Below are 11,299 nucleotides of genomic sequence, written 5' to 3'. Positions count from 1 at the left end.
GTTTTGACTTTATGGTAATGAAATTGAATTTTTGAGTAGGCTTCCAGGCATGACATTATTGATCGCTGCTCTTGCCCTAATTTTCACAGACACAGACTTGTACTGAAGGTAATGACAGCTGTCCATCAACCAGAAGCATGAGATCAGGTGCATCTTATGAACTAGAATCAATTTCACGGCAATACTGTAAGCATGGTGGTGGTTTTAGATTACTAAACTAGGATGGAAAGCAGTGAAATGACCTGAGTAAACCACATAGTTGTAAGTGATAACACTGTAGCTCAGTTCCAGATCCTTGTGCTCCTCAGACCTACCTTCTTTCCATCAAACCCTACGACTTTTTAAAAATCAATTTTAATGAAAGTGTACAGAAACTTAGGGTTTACAGACATTCATTGTTCAAACCCTACAACTTGTTAAAGCCACAGTCTTCAGTTACTTTCTATGCATCTGAAAAGTGGGAAATATATAAGAATGACAGAAGAAGGATCAATACCTTGGAGCTGTGGTGTTGGACGAGAGTACTGAATATCCCATAGACTACCAACATAACAAACAAGTGTGTCTGAGAGGAGCCAGGTGCTCCTTAGAGACAAAGATAGTGAAACTTCATCTCACATTCTTCAGTTATGTTGTCAGGAAGGATCAGTTCTTGCTGAGAAAGGTGGATACTCAGAAAAAGAGATGAAGACCTTCAGAAGATGGCTTGACACAGCAACTGTAACAATTGGCTTGAGCATATTAGAGCTTGTCAAGATGGTACAGGACAGGACGATAGTCAGATATGTTATTCATAGGATTGCTATGTGTCTTAGTCAATTGGTTGACACCTACAACTCCTTCAGGGATTAAACTCCTTCAGCATGATTAAAAATCAGGAAAGATGTACATTAAGGCTGTAATACCTATTCAATCTGTGATTTGCTAAGCAAACTATTTAAGAATCTGGACCATATGAAGAAGAGTATGACATCAGAATTGGAAGAAGATTTATCAACAACCTGTGTTATGCAAATGAAACAACTTTGCTTGCAGAAAATAAAGACCTGAAGCCGTTATTGAAGATCAAAGACTACAGCCTACTGATCAAAGACTTAAGATCAAAGACTACAACTATGTGTGTTGTATCTCAACATCAAGAAAACAAAAATCCTCCCCAGTAAACCAATAGGCAACATTGTGATGTTATTATAGTTATGTGGCATCAAATCATAATAGATTCATAGCTGAGCCTTCAGCAGGTTTTCAGAGACTGTAAATTGCATAAGAGGACTCTTCCCATCTTTCTTCCTCAGAGCAGCTGGTAGATTCTAACTGCCTGACTTTTAATTGGCAGTGCAACTCTCTATCCACCAGAGGTCCCAGCCTCATGATAGATGGAGAAAAAAGACTAAAGTTGTCAACTATTGTATTCTACTTGGATCCACAATCAACCCCCATGGTAGAAGCAGTCAAGAAATTAAAAGATGCATCTCATTGAGGAACTCTGCTCTCAAGGCCTTCTCCAAAGTGCTAAATAACAAATACCAGTTCAAAGACTAAGGTGCACTTGATCCAAGCTCTGGTTTCTTCAGTCACTTCCTATACATCTGAAAGTTGAACAGTAAATAAAGCAGAACAAAGAAGAACTGATCTATTTGAATTGTGGTGTTGGTGAAGAGTATTGACTATCCCATGGACTGCCAAAGAAGAAACAAATCTGCCCTGGAGGAAGTGCGACGGGAGTGCTCATTAGAGGCATGAAGGGTCTCACATACTTTGGCCATATTGTCAGGAGACATCGGTCCTTAGAAGAAGTCTGGGGAAGGTAGAGTCTCAGTAAAAGAGAGGAAGGTCCTCAGTAAGGTGGATTGATTCAGTGACTGCAACCATGGGCTAGAGGAGGAGAGAGATCATGATGATGGCGCTGGATGGGACCAGGTTCAGATCTATAGCTTATAGACTTGTTAGGCATAATAGTCAACGTGACAACTTGTTAAGCAAGCAGCTCTGGTAGTACTATGGTGAAGGCTGACCAGATGGATGGCAGTTTGAATGAATGGACAATCTCATCCCATGCAGATGCCTCTGAAAACCTGCTGGAGGGTCAGCTATGGGTCGGTTCCAGCTTGATGGCATACAACAACAACAACAACTTCCTCTGTGGAAATGAAATGGGGCAGTCAGCTTCTGTAACTATTTACCACCCTGGAAACCGTGTGAGGCATTTGTTTGACTTGATGGCAGAGGATTTGGTCTGGTGGATGGACACTTTTATATTAATGCAAACTATGTGGATGACCTTTTGGATGACCTAAGGCAGGAGGTTCTAATTTCCAATTGTTCCGCAGAAGAAAGATGGATAATCTTCAACCCACCGTCTATGTAATTTATAGCCCCTGAAAACCCACGAAAGGCCAAGTAGGAGTCAGTTCTGACTCAATGACAATGACTTAGAAGGGTTTTCCCCCTCTTTGGCCTATAAAACCTAAAATATTTATCACACTTTACATAAAAATTTATGTTACACCATACCAAAGTCTCTGATATCCTCACCATTCCCAGTTCATTGTTACAGTTACTGTGTCAGTCTATCTTATTAAAGATTTCCTCTCTTTTGATGACCCTCCAACCTTCCAATGAATACCCTCTCTCACCTAGATTTCCAAAATAGGAAAGAAGAAGCTTCACCAGCCTTGCCTCCAAGGATCACTCAGGCTGAATTTCCCTACGACATATCTGTCCATGGACTCTTTAGTGCTCTTCTTCTGTTAACACTACAACTTGAAGGCATAGATTAATCTTCTGTCATACTTCTTCATTGTCCAGCTCTCAGATACATAGCAAGTGATTGAAGAGACCACTGCAAAACCCTTTTCCAACTAGATTAAAAAAGGAGTCTCTGGAAGGCATAAGTCATTTTCATTCAGCTACTAGTGGTTTGAACCCACTAATTGATGTTGCACATGAAAATCTGGATAGCCTGGTTTCTAGAATTAAAACCAAGAGAATCTGTAAAGCATCATTCTACTCTTTAACACATGAAGTGTCAGAATCTACTTGATGGCAACTGATGGTTTGATTTGGTTTGAGACTGAAAAAAAAGTTAAATCTTTCCAGAAATATTTTCTGAATATATATGCTTTTAGACTTTGTATTTTTATTGCTTTTTAAAAAGACACCTTATGTATGCCATTCTGGGTGTTTTCTTTATTTGATGACAGGAAGAGAAAATAAGGGGGGGGGCATTAAAAAAAGTCACAGAGACCATCCCTAGACCCATTACTAATTCAAAAGAACACTCAAAAAACTCAAGCTCATTTTCTTCAAACTAAAATCCTTGATCTTTAGCTCTTTAAAGAAGTCTTTTGACAGCATATTTTGTCAAGAAGACAAAGATTCTCACAACTGGACCAATTGGCAGCATCAGGATGGATGGCGAAGAGATTGAGATTGTTCACAGCTTTAGTTTGCTCGGCTCCACGGTCAATACTCTTGGCACCAGCAGCCAGGAAATAAAAAAAAAAAAATGTATGGTGATGGGAAAGTCTGCTGTTAGGGACCTTTCTAAAGTACTCAAGAGCAACGGTGTCTCTGGAGACTAAGGTGCACCTGATACAGGCCATGGTCTTTGCAATCACTTGTTATGCATTAGAGAGTTGGACAATGACTAGGGAGGATAGAAGGAGAATTGACGCCTTTGAGCTGTGGTGCTGGAGAAGAGTATTGAATGTACCATGGACTGCCAAGAAAACAAACAGATTCATCCTGGAGAGGGTTAAACGGGCTACTCCTTGGAGGCAAGGATTCTGGGGCTTCATCTGACATACTTTGGACATGTTGTAGGGAGGGACAGGTCCTTGGAGAGAGACATCATGCTTGGGAGGGTGGAGGGATGGCACAGGAGGGGAAGACCCTCTATGAGGCAGATTGATTCAGTGACTGGGGTAATTGGAATGGGTGTGTCAGAGGCAATGTGATTGGTACAGGACAGAGCAGAGTTTAGGGCTGTTGTACATAGGGTCGCTATGAATTGCAAATGACTCGACGGAGCTTAACAACAACAGTGTATCTTGATTTCTTGACTTCTACTGACACAGGTGCTAACTGTGAATCTAAGAGAAATTATGTCCTGGACAAATTTGATCTTTTCTCCGTCTATCATAATGTTACCTGATAGACCAGTGGTGAAGATTTTTATTTTCTTGATGTTGAGAAGTAACGGTGAAGACCTTAGTTTTTTTATCTTCTTCAGTGCTTCAAGTCTTCAGTTTCACTTTTCAGGGTTGTGCCATCTGTATAATACAGGCTGTTTATGAGACTTTTTTCCAATCCTGATGCCGGATTTTTCTTCTTATTGTCCAATTTCTCAGAATATTTGTTAACCATATGTATTGAATCAACTCACTGCTGCCAAGTTTGAACAGATACACAACTGGCCCGACAGTGGGTTTCCATAGGTTATAAATTGTGCAGGAGGAAATTGTCTATCTTTCTCCCATGGAGCCACTGGTGGATATGAACTGCTGGAGAAGTGCCATCAATGGGTTAGTAGCACAGCATCCTATGGACTACACCACCAGAGCTGGACGTGAACAGTAGAGTCAATGAGTTTCCAGCTGAAGCATTTGCTTCCAGATCTCATGTATTCACTTATTCAACAAGCATAACTAAGCACAAGATATGCCTCAAGCATGTGCTAAATTAAAAATTAAAAAAAAAAAACCACAACCCAATAAAGTGAAGAGAAAGAAATTAATAAGACACCATTCCTGGCCTCAAAAGATATACAAAGACACAAAAGTCTTATGGAAACTACATTTGCAAACTATACTGCAATTGCTTCTCAATGTCGTCAACCTCGACACAGCCTAGACACAGTAAAGGAGCTGGCATTTAAGTGTCTCTTTAAATTTTGTAGGATATTTCTGTTAAACAGGCAGAGGCACACTGAGATCTCTCTAATTATGAGCATTGTGTGTACTCAGGGATGAAATCCAGTTGGTTGATGAACACAACAAGCCTTCATTATTTTAAAATAACGAAGAGAACTGTTGTAATTAAGCTCTGCTATAACGTTGAGCTCAGAACCATTGTTTATATGAGCTGCTAAACATAGGCTTGGAACACAGGGTCTCAATATAGGCTACCACTGTGCACCCTTCCTTCTGTTCCCCTCCTCATCAATAATGAGGACCTCTGCACCCAGCATGTTTCCAAGGCTCTGAAATGCCGCAAATCAAGGTTAGAGACACTCTGGTCCCCAAAATTTAATGAGGACCCCAGACTGGATTGAACCTCTTTCAGTCATTTAGTTGTTTCCTGGTAGGAGTAAAAGAGGTTCAAGTATTTTGGTCAAGGATGATGATCTGATCCAGTGACTCCTCATCCTCCATCCCCAGTACAAGACAATCTTTCTCTCTGTGGTATAGAATTGGAACAATGAGATTGGGCTCCAAATTTCAGCTCTATCATCTACAGACCAAACATGTGATCAGTGTCAGCCACTAAGCATCACTGAGTCCCTCAGTTTTGTTTTGCTTTAATCTTTGAAAAAGTGTAACAGAAGGACATATGTAGTTGTTGTTGTTACACGCTATCAAGTCACCTGCGACTCATAGCAGCCCTATGTACAACAGCCCTAAACCCTGCTCTATCCTGTGTAAATCTTACTGTCTTTGTTACACCTACTCTCCTTACCCCAGCCACTGAATCAATCCATCTCATCGAGGGCCTTCCTCTCCTGCACTGTTCCTCCACTCTGCCAAGCATGATGTCCCTCTCCAAGGACTGGTCCCTCCTTGCAACATGTCCAAAGTATGTCAGACAAAGCTTCAGATAAAAGTAGATTTATATGAGGATCATACAAAATTATGCATATTGTTGTTTACCATAGAATCTGAACTGACTCATAGCTGACCCTCCAATGGGTTTTCAGAGGCAGATAATCGCACAGCAGGTGATTACCCATTCTTCCATAGAGCATTTGGTGGCCTTGAACTACATGCATTCAGGATTACAGCTTCTTGCCACTAGGCCACCAGTGTGTGTGTGTGTGTGTGTGTGCATGCATGTGTACATATATGTATATATATGTATGTGTATATGTATATATTATATATATAATGTACACACACATATATGTATATTGTTGCTGTTGTTATGTGCTGTCAAGTTGCCTGCGACCCATAATGACCCCTATGTACAGCAGCTCTAAACCCTGCCCTGTTGTAAGCCAGTTTCACTAATCCAGACACACTGATCCCCATTGCCCTAGTTACTGTATCATTCCATCTTATCCGGGATCATCCTCTCCCTCACTCCCTCCACCCTTCTAAACATGATGTCCTTCTCCAAAGATTGGTTTCTCCAAGCCATGTGCCCAAAGTATATGAGACAGAGTTTCAAAATCCTAGCCTCCAAGGAGAATCTTGGTTTCACCCTCTCCAAGACAGACCTATTTGTTTTCTTGGCAGTTCATGGTAAGTTCACAACTCTTCTCCAGCACATTTCAAAGGCATAAATTCTTCTTCTGTCATCCTTAGTCATTGTCCAGCTCTCTCTGATACATAAACAGAAATTGAGAAGACCATGGCAGAGAGAGAGAGAGAGAAAGAGAATGAGAGAGAGAGAGAGAGAGAGAGAGAGAAACTCTGGTTGCCTAGTGGAAAGAAGCTGTGCTGCAATCCCGAAAGCATGTAGTGTTTAATACATTGCATGACTATCATTGTTATCATCACTGGCATCATGGGTGGATAAAGGTTTGGGGATCTCCTAGAGGACCTTTTATGTTGGGAGACACTGCCCACGTGTCAGCCCTTGACAGAAAAGTCTTGCATATTCTTTAGGGAACATTTCAGGACAGAGCATGGTACCAGGCTGAGCAAATATAACCAACTATGATAATGAAAGTTTGGAGACTGAGACAGAAGGAGATCCTATGGGTCAGCAGGGCTGAAACTAACTCTGTGGAGAAGATGCAAGCCAAACCTTCATTCTTCCATATCTTCTTCTTTCATTTCTTGAAGCTAGTCCAAATTACCCACTTTCACAATTATGGCCGGTATAATATAAACAAAGAGGTAACTCAGCGGACACTTCTTCACACACCAAGAGCTTCTGGAGAGGCTAAAGAAGAAGTTAGACTGTCCTAGGATGCCTGGTCTTGAAATGCTAGACGCTAATCCAAAGATAGAACCCTGGGAGGAAGAATTGATTTGAACGGACAACCACATGATATATGGTCCAGGCGCCATAGGGTACCAGCCTTTCTGGTGAGGTTGAGGGAAATGAAGAGCCCAGCTCAGAGACATACTCTACAATAAAGATACTTGGTCAAAATATTCACTCCTCCTGAAACTTCAGAGAATGCAAGAACGTTTCCTGTGATATTTTAAGATATTGGTTTTCTAGTAGGCTTAAAGAAGAGGTTTTAAGAAGGAAAGACCAAGCTTTTGAGTGCTAGGAGCACTGTGATATACCTATTTTGAAGTGCACTTGTAGCTTGCAAACCAAATGAGATTCTGACTACCAACAGATGGCATTTACTTCTCCAAAACAAGGCACTGTCAAGTTGGCCTGAAAGTAAGAAACGCAGGGGGGTGGAGAAGGAACACCTTCAAAAGTTTGGGTATAAATGATAGTATATTTACAACGGACAGAGACTTGTTTGTGAAGATGCTTTTTTGTTTTTTTATAGAACTCTTTAAAAATCCTTTTCTCTGTAAAGGAAAAAAAAAACCAACAAGCAACCTGAACTCTTAAGCAAAGTTTCAAACAATTTCTCTCTCTGGAAGAAAAAAAAAAGATCTGTTTTTTAGGCCTTCTTAAATCCCTTCCAGACCGAGGGGGTGTGTGGGGGCCAGTACAGGATCACACACTGTCAGTTGAATGTGTGCTAGGAAGGTTCCTAAACCCTTTCATTTTTTTTTCATAAGAAAAGCAAGAACCTGAGAAATGAGGAGCTGATTTGCCTACAGCTAATTAAAGTAAAACAAACTGTATGGAATCTAAGTGGAACAAACATTTTCCATGTGTTCTGCTAACCAAATGGTGGATAGTTCGAGTCCATCTGGGGGCTCCTCAAAACAACAGACTGAGTGGAGTATACTTGGGGTGAGAGTGGGGATGTGCGGGGTGTGGGGGGGATTGTGTACCACCAATGAAGGCGTTTTTCTTTTGCTTTTCAATGAGAGGATCGAACTGGGGGTGGGGGTGGGGGTGAGTGGGTGGGGAGAAAAGGGCAACAATGAATGAATGGAGTTCCAAAAAAACCCAAAAACAACAGACTGACAACCAAGCAGCCATTGAAAATGCCTATGGAGTACAGTTTTACTGTGACACACCTGGGTTTGTTGAGAATATGAATCAACGACAAATGGCTTAGTTTCCTCGACTCTGTATGCTTACAGTAATGTCTACCTTGTGGGCAATTCATGTGCACTTAAAAAAAAAAGCCCCTTTAGCCATTGAGTTAGTTCATACTCTTAAGCGACCTTCCTTCGATTTTCCAAGGTTGTAAATTTTCATGTGCCTTTTACTTGTTCTGTAAATTTGACCTCCTTTTGAAATGATTGAATTAAATGAATCCCTCCCTACCCACGACATAATCCTTCATCACAACTAGTTGCAGATGCAGCTTTTAATCATTGTAAGGGCTCCCAGCCATTTCTTACATAAAGTAAGGCTAAATGAGAACCATACGGACATGTTCCAACTTCCTTACAGATTCGACTTTGCAGTCACACTTAGGAACAGGTCTCGTTCATAACCTAAAGAATGGAAGGGCTATGTGTGTCTCATGACTTCATCTCTATGGCATGTTTCTGGAGAGCAGCGACGACATTCTATACTTCTTTACATCCTCTCCAAAATGTTTCTCTTCACTTGGAATCTACCCCCTGGTAACTTCTGTTGTGTTTTTTCTGTGTTTGTCTGATGTTTTTATAAGGTGCCATCAGAAGTGATTAAGTTTAAGACCCACCTGTCTTTGTGTTGACTCATTAGCATAAAGGAAAAAAAAGAAAACCCCTATTTCCAAACAGGATCGCATTCACAGGTCCAGAGCTCAGGGTTTCCATATAACATCTTAGCAGACCCAGTTCCATCCATAGCAGGGACTTAAGCAGTAATCGTGTGTTCAACTCAGTATCTGCAGGCCAGCTGGAGTTTGACTGGCATGGTTGACTTTGGGTTCAAGCTGTAGACCGGGTCTACTGCACGTCTTTCTCTTCCTCTTTGGGTCAATGGTAGCATAGTTAGATTGTTGTTTATTGTGATTTTTAAAAAATATTATATTTTCCTATTGTGATTTTAAGGAACGTTTACAGAAATGTAGTGTTTTTTTATTTCTTCATTGTTGCACATTGTGCTGGAACAGATTGTGTTGGGAAGAACTGTCTGAAAGGAGTTTATGATTAGACAGTAAATGTATGACAACAATCTGGAACAAGAAAGGCATTGCACAGTGGACGGGGGAGGCAGAAAGGAATGGGAGAGAGGAAAAGGGCAGATTTTTGTAATGGTGATGGCAGAAGCACAATTTGAGGCTCTGTGAGGTTCATGTCATTCCATCACTTAAAGCAAGTCATTGGTCTGAGCACAAAGTCAAGGGGTGGAAGAATTTCTACTAGGCAACCCTAGGAAGTGTGTGGATATATATTTATATCCACTGCATGTTAATGGAAAATTCTGACGAATCAATCAGCTTATATAAATGTTTCATTGATATTAACTATTATTATGAATTGTTATGGAGCCTTTTTTTGGTACTCATATAGTCTTACATGAATAGAAATCATACCCTATCCCTATACCCTATACTCGACATAGGGAGTTCTCGTGGCCTAGTTGTAAGGAGTTGCGCTGCTGATTCAAAGACACATGGTTTGAATCCACCAGCTGTTCCCCAGGAGGATGGCTAATCTCCTCCCACGCGATTTACTGCCCCTCAAAACCCGCTGGGGTGTCGGCTATGAATCATTTCCCTCTCCAAGGTACATAACAAAAATCCCTTACAAAGCATAACTGTCCTTTTTTCTTGCTTCTTCTCCTCCCTCAGATCTACTTTGCACCAAGGACAAGCTGTCAGCCAGCTTCTGCCAGACCCTGAAAGCCATGAAGAAATGCTCTGAGCCCACTGTCAGGACTCAGTGCTGCCTCACGTGTCCGCAAACCCGCATTGTTCACCCGCAGAGGCCAAGAAAGCGTCTGCCTCTCCGAAGCCCCCAGTCACTCTAAGTTCAGAGGGAAGCCACCGTCCACCATCGCCCGCAGCAGCTGCTGACCACATGTGCTAGCTCCAGAGGCCCCTTCATTGAGGTTTCACTTTACGTACTTCAGGTCCAAGCTTGGGACATTGAAAAGCAGACTCCATTGTGTTCCATTATCCTCAGAATTCCCTGTGGGAGGAATAGATGGGACCGTATCATTGCTGAGCCCCAATGTGGAGATGAAATAGCGAGGAAAACCAAGGTGTCTCCAGAGATGAGAGTTCCTGAGAAAGGTGCTAGAAAAACAGGACTGTGAAGTGATGTCTCCTATATGAGAAAAACAAAGAGACCAGATTTCCCCCAGACTACCTCAAGAGTATCAGGAAACAAACACAGTTATCCAGGGAATAGTCAGTCTTCTTCATTTACCTTATTAAAAATCAGCCTTTCCCCCACCCTTTTGTTGGCATACTCGCTGTTTGAAAATACAATGAGGGAATTTTTAGGGACATTTGTTTTAGTTTAACCAGGCTAGGACTGGAAGGCAAAGTGCTGTTTGTATCTCCTAAGTTCAATACCTGTAGGAACTTGGGCTTGGACTTTTGGTATAGTGTACTAGGACCAATAGGTCAGCAGTTCAATGCCACTGCCTGAGGAAGAAAGATAAAAGAGTCTGCTCCTGTTCAGATTTATTGCTTTAAAACCCAATCGATGGTCACCAGGATGGCATGTCACTACAGCAACATCCTTGGAATCTGCTTGGTGGCAGGTTGGTGCTGCCTTGAGATATGAGAATAACAAGAAATAGCTTCAATTATAGCCTTATAGCCTGAGGAAATGAAGTCCACTCATTCACTGCTGTCCTGTCAGAACAGACTCATAGCTGACCCTCCAGTGGGTTTTCAGAGGCTGTAAATTGTGTGAGAAGGGGATTACCCTTCATTCTCCCTTGGAGCAGCTGGTTGATTTGAACTGCTCACCCTTGGATTGCCAGTGCCACTGCCACCAGAGATTCCAAAGGCTTTAAAATGACTAAACCACATTGTTGTTACTAAACAACATTCCTGCCTTGAGAACAATTCTTAAATTATTGATTGAAATGAATGAAA

At 41.5% G+C, this 11,299-nt stretch overlaps 1 protein-coding gene across 1 annotated transcript in view; it reads left to right on the top strand.

The window, feature by feature from the left end:
• Positions 1-10,218, top strand: part of ADAMTS12 (ADAM metallopeptidase with thrombospondin type 1 motif, 12) — a 680,205-nt gene extending 669,987 nt beyond the window's left edge. Inside the window, exon 24 of the mRNA XM_006896807.1 lies at positions 10,040-10,218. Within this exon, the coding sequence (XP_006896869.1) occupies positions 10,040-10,218 (179 nt within the window). The remainder of the gene's footprint in view (positions 1-10,039) is intronic.
• Positions 10,219-11,299: the final 1,081 nt, after the last annotated feature.

This window comes from Elephantulus edwardii, unplaced genomic scaffold, assembly GCF_000299155.1.
Source record: "Elephantulus edwardii isolate Elephantulus edwardi_28Jun2011 unplaced genomic scaffold, EleEdw1.0 scaffold00191, whole genome shotgun sequence".
In the NCBI taxonomy this organism is placed as follows: Eukaryota; Metazoa; Chordata; class Mammalia; order Macroscelidea; family Macroscelididae; genus Elephantulus; species Elephantulus edwardii.
Note: the sequence above shows the minus strand (reverse complement) of the source record. Positions and strands in the feature narration are given on the sequence as shown.